Genomic DNA, 20,009 nt, shown 5'->3' on the forward strand with positions numbered 1-20,009 from the left:
TATTGTATAAACAACTTTTTGAGTCATTATCCTCCTGGCGCGTCAAGCGTTTGTTTTTCTCTCCTGTACTGTTACAATAATGATCGTCTTTTGAACGGCAGGTATGTGATTGTTAAGTTTGTGTATGCATAAAAAAACATGTTCATCTTCATTTTGTATTTTCATGTCGGACACTTTAATAATCACTTTCCTGTTTCAACTGTCTGATTCAAGCAGTTATCTACTTTGTTCAATTTACTTTAGGCAACATTCATTTCTGAAAAAGAAATGCAGAAATATATCATAAGATCAATCAATCAATCAAAAACCTAATTCTGCCCATGCGCAAAATTGCTTATCAAAATCAATCTTGCGTCGTCTGTGTTTTCGAATCGGTTCTGGATCATTTTTGTGTCCGCCCAAATTTAGGAAGTTTATAGAGAGCTACTTGATGCACTGATCATTCTTTATGGGGATGACACTACATTAGTTTTTGTATAATAGGTAGCAACCTCGCGTAATCTAGGCCTAAAGCTATACTTTGCAACACGGCCATCGTAATAGGCGTCTTAACGTCAACCGAAAATCTAGAGTTTCCTTAAAACACACACACACACACACACACGAGCGCGCGCGCACACACACACACACACACACACACACACATAAAAAAAAAAAAGTTTACGACGACGGGTGGGGGAGGGCAAATCACCTGTCTTACAGTTTCTTCCACCATAGCAAGCGGCTACTAGAATGTATTATTTCTCTATGCTGAGCAATTCTATTGCAGGGGATGCATGTGGATCCTGCTCCAGAATGGTTAGATTGTCCCGCTTTCTAAAATCTTTGGTTGATATTGCAATGCTGACGGTGTTACAGACACCGGCCAGACGTTGTGTGGTTGTTGTCATTGACTTTAAACGTTAATTGTTTCTTAAGCCGCTGTAAGTTCATTTTGCATCGAAAAAAACAAAATAAGCATTTTCTGCTTCATAATAAAAAAACAGCAACTCAAGAACAACAAATACATGTGTAAACGTTAATGTTGATTAAGTGTATCAGATTGATATTAGATTATAAACCTGGACTAATAGGTCAAAGTGAGTCACCGTAGTTGACAAATAAAATCATGGTGTATTACCGCAAACCCCTCTTCACCAATTAATAATCACGAACTGAAGTGTTCTGAGTAAGAATGTACTCGGCATGTAGGTCATGTTCATAGAGCTGTATCTACATATCGCAGAGCTCTATGGTCATGTTATACCTCTTTGATCAAAAGTACTTTAGCGACATCTAGCGGCAAATTCTTTACAGTCTCAAGCACGAAGTTATGAATGTCAAAGGTTGCGTAAGATACCGCGCGTATATGAATACACACACCCACACAGCGGGACCACTCGTCCTCAGAAACATTTGTGATAAGTAACTCGGCCAATATGGTAAGCAATCCCACGTGACGAGCAATATCTTTGCCATGGCATGGCAGGTTCTTTCCTAGAATGATACCCCGAGGGCAATTACCTTACCCCCGGCTATATTCTGGTTAGTGATAAGGTTAGAGTGAAGCTTAGAGGTTAGGGTTAGGTTTAGGGTCAGTCGAGTTTGAGTTAGGGTTAGGACTAGGTTCAGGATTGGGATTGGGTTAGGGTTAAGGGTCAGGGGAAGGGTCTGGGGTATTGCCGCAGGGGGTACTTGCCCTAGACCTATCTCTCAGCTATGACTCCTTGGTCTACAGGACCGGCGGAACCGGGGGGAGGGGGTTCGGGCCCCCACTTTTTTGCACCATACATAGGAATACACGGGTGTTACAACTTCAGTTGCCCCCCCCCCCCCCACACACACTTTTTGAAATACACTCAATAATAGAGAAGCGTGAGCGCGGTAAGGCCTTTGTTTTTAGACTGTAAAGACTTTTTTTTTCCCAGCTGAAGAAACCTGGAAGTGGCACCATAAGTTGCGCTGAAGGCCTTTTTTTTTGCGGAAGTGGGCCCCACCCCCTTTTGAAAACGTGGCGGCGGCACTTAGTAAATTTTGTAATGTTCACATGGGTTTATTTAGCACAAAATACAAGTAGATTGGATGTGTAAGTCTACATTATATCAGTTGGAGCCCAATTGGGTAAAAAAGACCTGCCAAAATGTTAGTACAGGCCTTGAAAAAAAATGACGCTTAGTGAAGCATACGGGTCAAAATAACGATATCAGTTAGTAGAATAACAGCATTCTCATCATGTTTAAATTTTGAAATAAATTGATTACTCACTTTGTTTTCTGGATTACACACAACTCAGGGGTGGATCCAGGAATTCCGAAAAGGGGGTGCCAAAAATATTTCTGATGCCACTTCCGGGTTTCAAAAATTGAAGGGGGGTGCCCTGCCTTCTATTCATTTTCTCTCTTTTTTTTTTTTTTGCATTAACGTATAGTATCATCGGTTGCCAAATGGTCAAGCTTATAGCTTATTATTGGCGACCGTTCTGTAATGGTAATTCATAACACATCAAGTCATGTACTGTAATTATATCACCTATGTACACAAAGTTGTTGAAATTGTAGAAACTAGCTATAATGAGTATCATATTTGTATATATTATGTTTGATTATGTTGATAAAAAATTGTAAATAATGCCATATGGAGAAAAAATAAATAAAATCAAATAAAAAAAAAAATCAAATTTTATTTATTTTGTTAAAAAAAAATATAGGGGGCGCGCGCCTGGGGCACCAACTTCTGGATCCGCTTCATATATGCAAAATGAGAGGCTCCTAACTTAAAAGTTATGTAATGCATTGACAGTCCGTCATTGCTCAAGTACATTGACCGAAGTGTGTGCACGCGGACTGTGACACGGTGTTTTGAAGGGTGGATTAGTTCATAGTGAAGTCCGAATCTACATGGGCCGTCTATCTTGTGGCCGATTTGTGTTGCCCCGCGTGTATAGATACTATTCGCGCGCTGTCGCGTAATTCTGCATTCATCTTGCGTAGTCCATCTATCCGCACCGACACAATACTGGAAAAGTACCGCAAGCCGTTTTTTGAATTTCGCCTCTTTGAAATAACAAACGTCGTCAGTTTTATATGAATTGGATTTCCGTAGACTGCAGAAATTTCAACGAGATTCTTTGATGATATTGCTTTTAACTTCATGTGAAAGACAATTTTGAATACCCTCCGATCTGTGCCGACAAGCCGGTATAGGTGTTCTGCATAAGCTGCACTACATCACGTAATGGAACCATCGTAGCTAGCTGCGTAGAGCTAGCTGTATGCAGTTGAAAACGGACGTCGCGTTTCTGCTTCCCCGTCTGTTGAAGCGTCTGCCATGTTCTTAATCTCGCAAGAAGCAAATTAAATAAGGAAAACTGCACAGTTTGATTGCTCTTTACATGTTATTAATTCATCTCTGGCTCTACAAATCACAGGAAAACTGCTGCAACAGCTTGGATTGGATTGACCAATTCTCGACTCTCTTGCTTGCCTGCATACGATTACGCAACATCAATTGCCGTTCTTACGTGCATCACTCCGCTTCAAAGCTGGAGCCTGAAAGATCTGCCGATCATCATTTAAGACTGTACCCGATCTTTCAAACCGGTGGCAAAGTGACGCCGGTTAGGACAGAATCATGCATCGACTTCAGACATTAGTAAAGACAGGTCGACCCTGTGCTCTGGCGGCCACACGCTCGATCAAAAGCAGAGATTTATCGAGCAGGACGTTTAGGCCGCCTGCCCAAGATGGGCAGGGTCGCTCACCAACTGGTGTTCTAGCCACAACTCCCGGCGCGAATGTAAGACGTTACGTGGCCCCTGTGGCCACTGAGCCGTTTTTGAGCGGCAGCAATTCAAACTATGTGGAAGAAATGTATCAGTCGTGGTTACAGGATCCAACCACAGTTCATAAGGTGAGCAAAAGTGACGTGGATTGTGGTATTACATCTGCTATCGATATCTGGCATCTTGCAGCGGCAGTAGACGAGTAGTGCTTGATCATGAGGAAAGGGGACGGAGACAGAGTGGAGATCCCATCAAATCCTCTCAAGACTTTTTGAGAGGATCGAGGCACACGATCAAGTGCAGAGGCCTCAGTAGCCCCTCCCCCCATTTTTATTTTTATTTTTATCTTATTTGTGTGTGTGGAAACCTTGCTTGTCATTACTGCATACTGTTGGGCTGTATTTCTTCTTCTATTAAGTTCTAATTCTACGGTGCTTCTCATCAAAGCCTGTTCAGCAACTGGATGAGGGTTGTACAGTTTGAAATTCTATAAATTCCTTTTTTTTTAACTCTCACTTTTTTTTTACTTTTACTTTTGTAGAATTGTACTTTTACTTTTTTTGTACTTTTTAACTTTTTTTTTTCTCAGATCTTAACTTGTTTGAAGGGATCAACCTTCCATCCAATCTTATTGGAAAATTGTATGAGAACAAGTAGAAAATACCTGTAATTTATTTGATAGCAAAAGCATTGTCATGAAGAATATTCCAGTAGATTATCTTCATCATCATTGTATAGAAGTATTAGTTTTTGAGACATCTGCATCGAAGGCGTTTGACCGGGAGAACTACAGGACACCCTCAACTCCCGTACAGATGATGATGATGATGATGATAATGATTAAGTGTTCCTGTTGAGATTTCTGCAGGGGAGCATTTCATCAAATGTTTTGTCAGTGATTATCACTAATGAATTTGCTCTCACCCAATCAGATGCAAGGATTTCAGTAGCTTAAAACAGTCAGTGACTGATGAGTTTCATGAAACACTGCCCTGGTTGTTCCTTCACATAGGTGTCCAACACATCGACACTGTACATTGAAACTGACGTCCCTCTATTGAAAGCATTGCGCATACAAAACCAACATTCATGCATGAGACTACACGCAGTGGTTTTGCATTCTTCACTGGGGATTTGAAGATGTCCAAATTTTACTGAAGAACTCGATAATGAACAAGATCAACAGCAAAACAAAGATACCGTAGATTATAAATGCACATTGGAAAAGCATTACATGCATTTCACACATATTGTCAATAGAGGGTAGAGGTGTCCGTTTCAAAATTATGATGCAACTGAGTGCACTGATGCACCCACGCGTTCAAAGCAGTTATCTTAGAGCTTGTTCCGCAAATCACATTTTTAATGCACACTTGGGCGGTGAGTTGGCTCAGTCGGTAGCGCGTCTGCCTCACGATCACGCGGCCCGGGTTCGAACCCGAGTCTGGACTGAGCAATGTTGTGTGTAAGCATACCGTCCCCTCTAGCAAGAGGCAAAACACTCTGTCCCTCGGATAGGACATAAAATGGAGGTCCCGTGTATGAGAGAGTAACAACTCGTGCACGTAAAAGAACCCGCTTCATTCATTCATCGCAAAGAGCAGGGTGTTTAACCCGGTGAAGTGGTCCCACCTCACATCCAACTGGACCCCATGGAAGACCAGCTTAACATAGCTGAATATGGGCTATCCAGCCATCTTCACAGATGGAAAATGAACAAACAAACAAACAAACTTGTGAATACAGAGTATCTTTACATGTGAGTAAAATTTCAGGCAAATTGTGAGATATTCTAAGTTTCTATTGATAGAAGAACATTGGGGTATCAATGTATTGGACACCCAGCCATACTTGATCCCTCCTAAACTTGTAGATTGTGTGCATGGGTGGGTGGATGCAGATAGATACATACTTGGAGTAGAATTTTGTTGTTGTTGGGAGGGCCAATGTTTATCAAGTCAAATTATTAACATATATTGTCATACAATTGTGTGGCTTATAACAGTATTCATGAGTATCTTTTCCTGAAATCTAACAATTAAATAAATCATGAATTTATATCCCACTGTAGAAGAAAACTAAAAACAGCCACTTATCAACTGATATATTCCGACCCCTCCCCTCAAAAAAAAAAGAAAGAAAAAAAAATGAAACATAAAACTTACTTGATTATGTATTTTACATGTACAGTGTCTGTAGATGTGAATAAAATGAATGAGAGAACAAACTTCTGAAATGAGCATGCTGTGTGCAATGACAAAAGAAAACTCCGAACTGCACAAGGGATCTGAGGAGTTGTCATGGGCATGATTAAAAAAGGTGCATAATCACATTTTTCATGATTCTTTATACAGGGTTGTTGTGTATTACAAAAATGAAATAAGAAAAATTAAAAAAAATAATCATTTCAATGATTCCTTTTAGAGGAAGAAAAAGGGCTTTAAACAAAATTGATAATGTATCCTTGGAAGTTCTTGTAAATGTTCTCTTGATGAGTGCTAATATCTGTAGAGGCTCTCTATTTTCAAAACAGCTTTAGCATATACGCAACTATTGCAATTACAAGAAACTACAAAATACTCTATACTTAAAAGATAATACTGTCCGTGGCACCATAGTCACTCTTTACCAAGTACAGGTACTTGCTTGGATTTATAAGAGAAAGGGAAAGACTTCCTTATGTCCCCCCTCCCCCACACACAATTTTGCCCTCAGACTTACTCTACACTACCCTACCCTTGTTAGCTTATGCACGGATGCACATATACATATATATGTATATGCAGTCAACTTTGCCCAAGTCATATCTATGTGGACTGAAGAAATAGCTTTGACTTACAGAAAATCCGACTTATGAAGACTTAACATAAATTGAACATTAAAGAGAAGAGGACTTGATTTTACGTCAAGACGCAAGAAAAGTGATAATGGGTCAACCAAATCAATCTTGAGTTTTCAATTTTTCTGAAAGAGCTATTCTTCTACAGTGCTCTGTAGTTCAGGATCATAAATTGAATGGGAAAGTGGGTTTTCAGCGGTTTTTCTACAACCCCTTTTTTGGTAGAGAAGTGTGATCAGGTTTTTCTTAAGGCCACTTTTCATTTTTTGAAAATCCTCTGCACACTCTTCACTTTCAACTCTAATAACTTTTGAAAGGATAATGCTATATTGCTTTGAAAGTTGGCATTAATCATGGACAGAATGTGTTAGTGGGACATACTCAATTTCAGCTTAAAGGGATCGTATAGTTTTGGTTGAGACTTGATTTCAGGTTTCTAACATTTTTTGGTGAGATAATGAGAAACCTCTTATGAAATATGAAAGAGCATGGAATACTATGAGGAATTCAATGTTTATTTGATGAAAATTGGTTTTGAAATGGCTGAGATATCCAAAAAAGAGTGATTCTAATAAAGTGTGGGACCCACACTTTATTACGATTGCTTTGTTTTACTTTGTTTTTGGATGTTTCAGTCATTCCAAACCCAATTTTCATCAAATGTGACCCTGCACCACAAAACCAACAAAAAGTCGCCAGACATGGATTTTTAGTTAAGGGCAGATATTGAAAGAGCAGATTCTAAGCTTTAAAATGATGTAAATGGACTGCCCTAACCTATCTAAATATTGGAAAGAAAGCACAAACTCTGGATAGGTGTGAACTGAGAAAAGAGGCTCTGAAGTAAAGGGTCTATTCAAGCACTTAATCTTTAAAAACCATGCTGGCTGTGCAATGAATGTGACAAAAAACAGGATGTAAACCACAGTAGCAACAACAATGAAGGGATTATCAGTTTAAGCTGAAATTGAGCATGCTCAATAAACACATGCTGTCCATAATAAATGCCAACTTTCAAGGTGGTAGCCCCGTCTATTCAAAAGTTATTAGAGTTGAAACTGAAGAGTGTGTATAGGATTTTAAAGAAATGAAAAGGGACCTCTGAAGACGTATCTAATCGCACTACTCTACAAAAAAGGGGTTGTAGAAAAACTGTTGAAAACACACTTTCTTGTTTGTTTTATGACCCCAAACTTATGAATAATGTAGACAAAGAATAGCTCTTTCAGAAAGTATAAAAACTCAAGATTGACTTGGTTGACCTGTTTCACCCTTTTGAGGTCCTCACGCAAAATCAAAGGCTGCGACTTTGTGTTCGTTTTGTGATGCACGGTCACAAATAAACTTTGAATTCCTCTTAAAATGGTATGCTCTGTACTATATCATAAGTGTTTTCTTGGTATTTCGCAAAAAGTGAATAGCCCAATTCTCATCTCCACCAATACTGTCCCATCCCTTTAATCCAATAATCCCTTCATTGTTGTTGCTCCAGTGATTTACATCATGTTTTTTGTTGTCCCATTCATGGCACAGGTAGCACGACTTACTGTATACGCCATATATTTCGCGAGTCTAAATCTTCGCGAATCGGGAATTCCCGACAATGTCGCGAGTGGTTAAATTCGCGATCGTGGAGTCCTGTACTGAACGGAGAAGTGTACACACGTACGTCACATTCACATCGGGCTCAGAGTCAATATTTTCACGCGTCTTTAATTTCGCGAATAGCACCTGACTCGCGAAATTCGCGAAAATAAAACCTCGCGAAATATTTGGCGTATACAGTAGTAAAGATTAAGCACTTGAATAGCCCGTACTTCAGAGCATTTTTCTCAGTTTCAACTTTTCCAGAGTGTGGGCTTTCTTTCCAATATTTATATAGGTTAGGAGAATCCATTTGAATTGACTTATAATACATCTTTTTAAAGCTTAAAGTCTGCTCTTTCAGAATCTGTCCTTAACTAAAAATCCATGTCTGGCAACTTTTTGTTTGTGTTGTGGTGCAGGGTCACATTTAGTGAGTTGTGGGACAGCATACATCTGTGTGTAAGCTAATATGGGTAGTGCAGGGTAGAATGGTATGGTAAATACCTCCTTTGGTAAAATAAGTAGGGGCACATAAGGAAATCTTTCCAAAAGAAGCTTATCAGGATTCCTTACTGTAGTCACTTACTGTAACAGTTATCTAGATTGCAGATTACAATGTTTGCCATGCAAGGTGAGTAACTGATATTTCAAACAGTCAATTTCTGTAGTAATCTACCATCTGACGTAATTCGGATTTCCCTCACCTGTGGTGTCCTACTTTTAACTTGATTTCTTTATTCTTTTTTTTTAATGTCTCGCTAGAGGAATTATCTATTCATGTTGTCTGTCCATCTTATCTCTCATTATTGTAAAGAGAAAATGATACATTTTTATATTTTCTTGGTAATGGGACTGAGTGTGCTATGTGAATTGGTAGATACAGTGAAAATATTTTTTTTTTCTTTTTTGACAAGGAAAAAAAATCCCACAAGTTAAATGTCAAAAAGTCACCAAACTTCTACCTATATTATTTTATCTCTAAACTTCATTTTTAATTCCGGTACTTGTTAGTGCTCAATATAATATGAGTTTAGTAAGCGTGGGAATGAATGAGGAAGTATGATATAAAATAATGATGGGGAAAGATGGAAGGTCATGGTACTTCTGCCAAAATGGTCATTACAAGCTATTGTTGAGCTGAGAATGGCTCGTGATAAGTTAACTAAGCAGACAGGGTAGAAATAAATAGACATTTCTTTGTATCAGATAGGCCACAGGTCAAGGTCAAAGGTCATTGTACTTTGGTCATTTCAAGCTAGCTAATACTGCAGCAGTTGGGTGGAAAGTCCTTTCATGAACAATCAAGAAATAAGGATTTATTAAAATCAAATAGATGAATGAGAAACAAGCACCAAATGTAAATGGATGGGCAGCATAATCACTGATTCAATGGCCATGGGGTTGAGGTAGTTGCTAGAGCTTGATGACTGGTTATGTCTAGTATTTGCAATGTAGCAAATGGTTGGAAGTGAAGACTTTCACATTCTGCAATAGAGCTCTGGTAAACAAAGCCAGGATAAACTCAGCTTCCAGTTTCTCCTCAGTGACTCCCACCCCCCTTTGCTTTGTTTTTTTTCCAGACAAGTTTGCATAAAAGTTAACAATTTTTTAGTGAAAAAAAAAATCAGGATATAATTGTCAGATGAAGTACACTTTAAACAACCAGGGGGGCATTTCATGAAGGAACTTGTCGGATGAAATATCTGACAAGTCAATTATATCCGACAAGTTTTGAGAAATTCTTTAGTCTGATTGGCTGATTTCTCAAAACTTGTCGGATATGATTGACTTGTCGGACATTTTATCCGACAAGTTCCTTCATGAAATGCCTCCCAGAAAAGGATTGTTGCAAAACACAAGGGCTTTCCCTGACAGCAAGCAAGTGTCTTACACTCAACTTCAAAGAAACTTCTAGATAACAAATTCTCATATTGGAGAAATATCAGAGATCTGTTACAGATGGATCTTTGTCAATAATGAAGCCAACTGATTTGTGTGTTGAGCACTGTTTGGACCCAAGCTACCAGCAGATGGAGAACATTGCAGCTTTATATCTGTTGGTCATGCCACAGCACGAAGTGCTTGTTTGGAATTCATGGTCCCATCTCTCATCTTGATATGTTTTAAATCGGAAGAGTCAGGCACTACAAACTGGCACTTGCTACATCACCAGCCCAGGAGAAGTACTAGTAATTGAATGTGAAGCAGTTTGAAACAAATATGCACTTGCTTCTAAAAATTTTCAGTATGAGGCTCAAATCCCCATTTGAGCAGTTAAAAAAAGTTTTTAAAAAAGTATAAAAAAAAACAACAACAACAACAACAACCAAAAAAAAAAATAAAATAAAAAACCCAACCCAGCAAAGTATCCAGCAAAGGCCAAGGATCATAAGTCAAGTTCATTTTCTGAAATTTCTCTGTTCAACAATTTCAAAATATTATTCACAATATTCCTCCCATGGGCTGGATGGATATTGTAGCACAAAAACACATTCACAATGTAGAGTTAAATCTGTCATGGGAGTACCCAAATGTAGAATAGGTGCCGTCCTACAATGGCCACAAATCCACCCTTCTATTTATGTAGTGGTTGCATACAATGACTCTGTGTTTGACACAGTTGGCACTTACAGGACCATAATCCCTTGATAGTTTAATCACACACAGGAATCAGTATAGCAGCCACATAATTAAAATCTCTTGACCAGTTTCTAATTATGCGCAGTGACCAGTATTTGTCGGGCTGTCCCTTGTACACAATGAGGATGTACACTGTACCTACAATAGAAATCAAATCCTGGAAAGGGACAAGAAATTTTTGTAGTAAAACAGTGAAGTAGCCTTTTATGGTTGATTAAGTGAATATTTTATGATAGTCAGTGAGAAATCTGTGTGCTTGTATTGATCCTATATCCGAACATCAGTAACAAAGTCAGTAAATTTGTGACAGAAAAAATGTAACTTTGTGTGTCAATATGTGAAATGTAGCTTGTAGCATCAGCATTACCAGTATATTTTAGTGGAGATGAATGGATTTGCACTGATTAAAAATGACCTCTATGGCTGTATAGAAAAGTTCTCTCTGCTCCAGGTCACTGCTATGTTTCCCCACAACGGCCATTTTGAGCAGGTTTTACTAAAATGAGATTTGGGGCACAATCTAGTGAGAGTCATCAAAATAATATGGGATGTGACTGTTTTCAAGATGAAATCACTGTGCCTTGACAATATCACCCAAGTATGTAAATGAAGGGTATTAGAATGAAACAGGCTGAAAGTGCCTTGTATCTTACATGAAATTTTATAACAAGATATTACCTCCGCCAAGGGAGGGGGTTATGTTTTCGTTACCGTTGGTTTGTGTGTTTGTTTGTTAATGTAAGTTAGCTTGTCCATGTGCAAAATAACTCAAAGAGTAGTTAACGGATTTGGATGAAACTTGCAGGAAAGGTTTAGAATGATACAAGTACCAGGTAGTAAATTTTGGTAGTGATCTGAGAATTTTGGGGGAATTTAATGAAGGATTTTTGACATTTTGGCAGGTAGGGTCAATGAACTTGGGAGTTAAGGCTGCCTGTATTGAGGTTTGCGTGCGCGCACTAAAGTGCGTGCTCTAGTTTCTGCTAGGGCGAGGCACGCCGTGCAGCTTAGGGTCTATGACGTAACAAAGGCTTCTATATTGGGAAATCGGACGACTTTCAGCACACAATGCTATAAGTTTGTACATATGGGTGGAAATCACTGATACATGTATCTCTATGGAAGAACAAGATCAGTGGTGGAAATGAGCTACATGCTTGGTGGAGGTCTGCGTTCTCAGAGTGCGTCTCTAGTTCATTTGTTGATTTGTCAGTGTTAAACGTTTTTATTCAGATCTTATTTCAGTGAGTTCTTTTGATACCTTTGTGGATAAGATACTTCTATAGCTTTGTCCTGGAACCTTCTCTTCTAGAAAAACAAAACAAAACAAAACAAAACAAAACAAAAAACCATGCTGTCTAGATCAAGATTATACCCTTAGGAAGGTATGGGCCATTAGTACACTGCATAAATCTGTATAACTCACTCTGAAGTTTCAACTAAATGACTGAATGCTATTTACGTATATTTTTGAACTTGTTTTTTCTCATTTATGCTTATTGGCCAGTCAGCGTTGCACCTGCTCATCATTCATTATCGTCTTAGTGTGAAATGATGAAAGAAAGAAAAAAAAGAAAAAAAAAAGAGAATTTGTGGGTAGCAATAGATAACTGAATTTCTTCCCTGTCTCTGTCCATATCATTTAAAAAGCCTGTTATTGGTAGTATTGGTTTAAAGGGACTGTACAGTACTGGCTGAGGTGGGGATTCATGTTTTGAACATTCCTAAGTGAGATAATGAAAAGCCTCTTATGAAATATGAAAGAGCATGTAATTTTAAGAAGGATTCAACGTTTATTTGATGAAAATTGGTTTTCAAATGGCTGAGATATCCAAAAAAGTGCTAATAATAAAAGGCGACATGCCACAACTTTATTAGGATCTCTTTGTTTCACCTTGTTTTTGGATATCTCAGCCATTTCAAAACCGATTTTCATTGAATAAACTTTTGATACCCCTTAGAACTGCATGCTCTTTGACATCTCATAGAGTGATTTCTGAATATCTCGCAAAACGTTAAAAGCTAAATCCTCACCTCGACCAGAACTGTACACACCCTTTAATTCTTAATTGCCCCTGTATCCCATGTGTGTTTCCATGCATATCTAAAATCTGCTTCCCTTTGCAGTCATGGGACATTTTCTTCCGCAACGCTCAAAACGGCGCCGCGCCCGGGACGGCTTACTCCCCACCGCCACCAATCTCCAGTATGTATCCCACTCCGTCATCGCCACGGCCCTCGCCGATGACCACCGTCCAGGCACCTCCGGCCTCGGTAGCCCAGGCCCAGCTGGACCGGAAGGTGATCGAGGATCATCTGTCCGTGCAGACCATCATCAGGTCCTACCAGGTCAGTCAGACTGTTGCCCCTTGGAGGAGGTGTTTGTAAAGCACCCATCTTTCAAAGTATCACTTTAATTATGCAAAAATAATATTTCATATAATGTCAAACACTCATATATTCTATACTGACTATTATTTGCTGGTATTTTGTTTTTTTGTTTGTTTTGTTTGTTTTGTATTGTCTTGTGTTTTGTTTTGTTTAACTCTATATAGTTATTTTATTTTGTTTTGTTCTGTGTTTGCTATTTTATTTTTGCACTCATGAAATATTGTAAACACTCAATCTAGCAACTGAGATAGCCTCAAAATGGTGCATGACCCACCCACACAAAAAAGAAAACGAATGAGTTCCCTGCATATAGTGCATCTGAGCACATCCATACACATGTAGCTCAAAAGCCAATGGCAGGCCTTGTGAACAAGACATTATCGTCCTACTATTCTTTTATGTGCATCCAAACATATTAACATTTTTTTTTTCAGCACTAAGGGAAAATGCATTAAAATCAGAGTATGTGAGACAGCCAAAGCCTAACCTAATCAACTGCATGTATATCTGGAAGTGGTATATTCTTGGGTAAGGGCCATTGATTTAGTAACATCAAATTCAGAGCCATGCATATATCTGCAAAAAATTGTTGTACTCCTACACATGAGCTAAGTGGGACTTCTGTAGAATAAAAACACTGTTGCTTTACAGCTTTCAGGAAGAAAAAGGACAATGGTAAATAGGACAAAGAATATGAACCTTACCAAAACAGCAACAAAGGGATTTTTTTTCACCAGTGCAGTGGTATAATTATCCATTTCTGGCTCCGGCATCACACTCTTTCACAGTCTGGTTTGTCCATTCATCTCTTCTTCTTTTTTTTTTTTTCCTCCGTCAAAAATTGTTACTCGAAGTAGCTCTCCCTTGATTCCATGCAAATGAGTAACACACAGAGCTTTGGCTTGGTGGCAATGTTTCAATAGACAGATTTCAGGGAATCCATTGTATTGTTATGCTCTGTACACACATGTATACTAGGGAACTTGTGATGCTGTTAGATTGACTGCAGGAAACGTGTTTCACCCATTCAAGGTTTTCTTGGAGTTCTATGGTATTGCAGAAATCTATGCACAACTTGTTTTGATGCATTTTTATCTGTTTTCCAAGATCTTGCCTACCTGTTTTGTGGATGTTAGGGCAGTGGTGGAGAGATTACTGTATTACCTTTCTCTCTATGTTTTTTTTTTTCTTCTTCCTGCAAGTAAAATGCCCCTTAGATCTGTGTAGATATTCTCAAGGGACACATTTGAAGAGAAGCTTCAATCTGTGTTCAAGTTATGGGCGTATCTCAGTGGAGGAGACTTTGCCGCAACTGCCGTGACTGCAACGACTGATCAGTCACCGCGACTAGTGCGACTCAAAAGAGAAAAAATGGCTTGCGCGCTCACCAAGAAGGCCACTCTTCTGCGACTTCAGAGATGTCTCCAACTTAGATGATAATTTATTCATCCAGAAATTACAGAGACGTCGCCGCAACGTCTCCGAGACATCTTCTCAGTTGCGGAGGCCTCTCTGCGACCTCTCCGGTAGGTTACCAATGGGTCTCCACAAAGTAGTGGAGATGTCTCGGAGACCTTGCAAATAAAATTAGTCTCTGTGACTTGGCCACGACTAGAAGGAGACTTGGCAGAGACGTCTCCGTGACCACCTAGAGACCGAAGGGAGTCTATGAAAAAAAAATTGAACATGATTGATTCACTTGCAACTCCCTGGAGGCTCAGATACAATTCACGAAACGTTGCTGAGACGTCTCTGCAACCAGTCCACGACCAGGGAGACTCAAGTCACCGTCAGGTCATCAACTAGTCTCCAGCCCAATGAGATACCCACTTTAGCTCTAAGAAGCAGAAGAAAGCTGAGCAGAACACTATAAATTCAGTTGATATTGATCAGGCAAATATGTGTACTACAATTGCAAAACTGTAATATTTAACCTGTTTTTTTCATCAATGACCAATAATATGCACATATTACTATAAGCCCATATGAAAGAAATTTTGAAACTTAAAAATACCATCTTTTTGTTTGTCCAATCTAAATGATATTTCTGCTCATTCATTTGTCTGATTTTACTCCAAATATTAAACCCCACATGAATATGAAGTTCAATATCACTGAAATTCTCTACGGGTCAGGTGTTTCCTTATTATATCAGCTAATTTTTCTGTTTTTTTTTTTTTTGTTTTTTTACTTTGATCTAACATATAAAATCACAATAGTGAGAACTAGGCCACAAGATGAACTTGGTATTCCTGATAGAAGGGTAGAAGGGTCACCTTGTGCTCCATATTCAAATTTCCTGGTCAAATCACATGCCTTGAGAGCTTGGCCAAGATATGAAGGGGTAATGTCTGTACAGTCTCTCACATGACCTCTTGAAGGAGTCCAAGATAGTAAGAACCACAGTCCCTTTTTAGTTTGACTGATACAGTTTGTACTATGCTGAGGGGAGTCCATAGGCGCTTCCCAATTCTTAGCAAGTATAATGCTAATAACTTAGTGTCAGCAGTTATAAACTATGACAGAAGAAATACCAATTGTTACTTTTTTAAACAGTATTTTGTACTGTTTGATTAATTTGTTCTCCCCCCCCCCCCAAAAAAAAAAAAAAAAAAAAAAATTGCAGGTTGGCAAATACTGTTTTTCTAAAATTGCATTATTGAAGATATGTTAGAGTCAGGAAAGGTAAAAAATACTGTGAGTTTTTTTTTTTTTTTTTCAATGAAAAAAATTACCTTTACAGCCCTCAAAATACTGCTAGATGCAGTTTACAAGGTTTACATCCCACAGAGGACTTTGACATTGATGTGAATATTATGGGGGCGAGGTTCAGAAGGTTGTGGGCCACAAATTTAAATTGGATTCTAAGATAACACCTTTTTAGAAAATAATGAGCACTCTGTTTGCTTGTATGGTAGAATGTGCCTGATAGATGACATAATTTGACCAATACTGATCACCTGGGAAAAAAACTGCAAGGAGTCAGTATTATTCTTAGTTGTATTCAAACTCAGTTGAGAAATTCTATAAATCTTGTTCAAAGAGAAGTGCTGTACTGAGAAGATTACCAATACCAAATTTCACTAATCATTTTCACGAAGATCAGTGCCCGTTGTTGCATGTGACAACCCCAGGATACTTTTCTCTCTGCTCCTTGCTGAGTGGAGACAAATGAATACAATTAGGTACATTACAATATACTGTATCAGCCGAATATTTTGTTGCTGCTTTTATTTTCGCAAATTTTGCGAGTCGGGTGCTATTCACGAATTTCAAAACACATGAAAATATGACAATCCCAACAGGAGTGCACACATACATTTCTTTATTTGAAGAAGAAAGAATGAAAAAGATTAGAATAGCTAAATATATGGCAAATACAGTAGCAAATGACAACAATACAATAGTTAGTCTCTATTCTTATTCAGTTTGTGTAGTCAAGGGGGCGTACGCGGCATGATAGTACGGCCTTGATGTAAGTGGGAATGTTTCCTATAAACATTGCTTTTTTAGCAGTCCTCCCCATTTCCAGCATTTTCACATACTCATGAAATGCTGTTACCCTCCCTATCAACTGCATACTTATAAATTTCTTTTGTCTGTACATTCTAATGAAAATTCTGTGAAACTGGAAATTTGTATGTTTCTGTGGGAGATGGAGAAAAAAATGAGTGATTGAATGATATATATATAGATATATATATATATATATATATATATATATATCACACATAGTAACGTTTACGTGGATATATATATATATATATATATATATATATTCACACATAGTAACGTTTACGTGGATATATATATATATATATATATATATTCACACATAGTAACGTTTACATGGATATATATATATATATATATATATATATATATATATATATATATATATATATATATATATATATATATATATTGCCTGGGGGGGTAATTGCCCGGATACGAAATCAACTGATTATACACCCATGAATCCAATTGTCTTGTCAGTCGAAGTTCCATTTGTAACTGTGTGTATTATAGTGCATGTGTTATTTTATATCAGTGGCAGATACTTCCGTGTTAGGTTCCATGCACAGTTAATTACTCAGCATTTTTTGGAAGTTATGCGCATGACATTGAAACTGCATAGTGAAAGAGGAAAAGCGCCTTAAAACCAGGTGAAATTACTTTCGGAATATATTTGTGTTTTGCCAAAACAGTTGTTAGGTTTGTTTGTTTGGCATTGATGATTAGTGTTTTTGTTCCGAAGGCAAAGGTCAAGGTTGTCTTCTTGGGTCATTTATCAATTGTAGTAACATTAGAATGGCATAGTTCTCAAACTCAGCTAGATGATATAAATCATATCAAGAGAATATCATTGTAGATGATCATCCCAATGGCCCAAATTTACGAAGGTGGTACAATTGAAACCATGGTTAAAACCATGGTTTCAATTGTACCATCTTCGTGAATTTGGGCCAGTGTGTCTATGCATGAATGTTCTTGTCTGCATACATGTGTATAAACATAGAGAAGGGTATAGTTCATACTGAAATTCTGGTGATATCAGAGACATAATTGCCATCGAGGGAAGTATTAGGTTAACTTTGACAAAAGGATGTAAGGTTGAAATTTTACCCCAGTGAAATGATGTGGTTCATTCTAAGGTCCACTTTATTCAGTGTCAGAAGTTGGGTGAAACACCTCACAGAATGCTTCACAAGCTGAGAGGGGAAAATAGAATCAGACAGACACACAGATGTTAACATAATGACATAAAAAGATCAAAGTTGTGATGGATACTCAGAGGTCTTGATGTTGAATTCCCAGTAGGTTGGTTCAGTGTTTTGTTGTTGCTGTTATTTCTGATGTCATGGAAAGACCTTTTTCTTTCTAGATGGTTCTCAAATATTATTTGTCCATACCCTCTTCAGTATATAACCAGGCAGAGGAACTGTCAGATGAGCCCGTCTTTACTTCAGTATAACATACAGGTGTTTTAAAACTCTTCTTGTAAGTACTTTATCATAGTGTCAACACGGCCTCAAATTTTCATTACTCTTGTTCACAGAGGTTGCTGCTGACATAGGATATACTGGTACATGGGTTTTGTTACAGTCTTTATGAAGGTCAAAACAGAGAAATCTGAATGGGCAACCTGTAATGACCATGTACATGTCATGTCCATCTACATTATACACATTTGCCTCTTCATCAGAGTAGAGTAGGGATACTGTATTGAACAATTTAAGTGTTGTGTATGCGATATATGATGACATAAATGGTATCACAGGGTACCAAATAAAAATCAGCCATTGTACCCTGGGTGCCAAAAAGAGGAAATTATTTTGGTGCTGGAGCTAGCGTGCGCTAGCCACTGCACTGCACTGCTCTACAGCACACATTAGTGGTATCGCAGCTTCCATGCATGCATACTGTACGAGCTGAAATTTTTGCGTACAGATATTTTCGCGAATTGGTCCTTCACGAATTGGTCCTTCGCGGACATTTTTGTGTGTTGTTGGCTCACCTGAGCCAAAGGCTCAAGTGAGCTATTGCGATCGCCCTTCGTCCGGCGTCCGGCGTCCGTCGTCCGTCGTGCGTAAACTCTGTACATTTTCATCTTCTTCTTGAAAACCCCAAGACCGATTTTCATCAAACTTGGCAGGTAGCATCCCTAGGGGGTTAGGAACTCAATTTGTTAAAATGGGCACCATGCCCCACCCAGGGGGCCCCCAGGGGGCCCCCAGGGGGGCCCAAACCTCCCAAAATTAAGGAATCTATAAAAATCTTCTTCTCTAGAACCAGAAGTGATAGAGCTAAGTTAATACTATGAGTTAGTACATTGATGACTGTAGTTTCAAGTTTGTTCATGGCAGAATCAGGGGTGCCCCCCCTTGGGACCCAGGGGAGGGGGGTGGGGAGGGGTCCTAATGGGGCCTAAATTGTACATTTTCATCTTCTTCTTGAGAACCCCATGACCGATTTTCACCAAACTTGGCAGGTAGCATCCCTAGGGGGTTAGGATCTCATTTTGTTAAAATGGGCACCATGCCCCAACCAGGGGGCCCCAGGGGGCCCCCAATCCTCCCAAATTAAGGACTCTTTAAAACTTTTGGCCCTTATTGTACATTTTCATGTTCTACTTGAGAATGCCTGGTCAAATTTTAGTAAAGCTGTGAATTAGTGACTGCGTGAAAGGTGAACTTGCGATACTCAGGTGAGCGCTAGACCCGTGGGTCTCTTGTTAATTTTGCGGTTGCGAGGGTCTAACTGAACTTAGTTACATGTATTTGCGCGTTGTTATTTTCGCGTGTTGTTATTTTCGCGATTCAAAGGCGATTCGCGAAATTCGCGAAAATAAAAGCACCGCGAAAATTTCAGCTTGTACAGTAGTATAACATGCAGTGGCATGGGAATGCTATGTACATGCACACACAGTGCATGCATTTTTCTCTGGCTGTCCTCTAGTGGACGTGAGGTGGCGCTACACAACGCGGTTACCCGGGATACTATGGTACCCCGGGGTAACGCGTGATGCATCATATGCAGGGAATTTTGTATGGTCGGGTTTGGCCACATTTACATCTACAGATCATGCATTCGCATTTTTTCCATTTACACCGATGCACTCATTTCAGGGTGATGCCTTTGATTTTAGCTGCTGATTGCGTTTGTTGATTCTAGAGCAAGTGGTTCTGCACTTTTGAGGCTATCTAGAAGCTTGAATCACTGTTTCATGTAGCTAGCATTAATATTGTGTCTGTTTGCCTAACGATAACTTCATCTTTTTCCCTGTTTTTT

The 20,009-nt window shown here is 38.8% G+C and overlaps 1 protein-coding gene across 2 annotated transcripts in view; it reads left to right on the forward strand.

The window, feature by feature from the left end:
- Window positions 1–3,261: 3,261 nt before the first annotated feature.
- The window catches only part of LOC140228718 (2-oxoglutarate dehydrogenase complex component E1-like), a 65,919-nt gene continuing 49,171 nt past the window's right edge, over window positions 3,262–20,009 (forward strand). For both annotated transcript variants that reach the window (XM_072308997.1, XM_072308996.1), the window contains exons 1-2: window positions 3,262–3,888; window positions 12,954–13,175. In XM_072308997.1, the coding sequence (XP_072165098.1) occupies window positions 3,610–3,888; window positions 12,954–13,175 (501 nt within the window). In that variant the 5' untranslated portion in view covers window positions 3,262–3,609. The remainder of the gene's footprint in view (window positions 3,889–12,953; window positions 13,176–20,009) is intronic.

This window comes from Diadema setosum, chromosome 5, assembly GCF_964275005.1.
Source record: "Diadema setosum chromosome 5, eeDiaSeto1, whole genome shotgun sequence".
NCBI classification, from domain to species: Eukaryota; Metazoa; Echinodermata; class Echinoidea; order Diadematoida; family Diadematidae; genus Diadema; species Diadema setosum.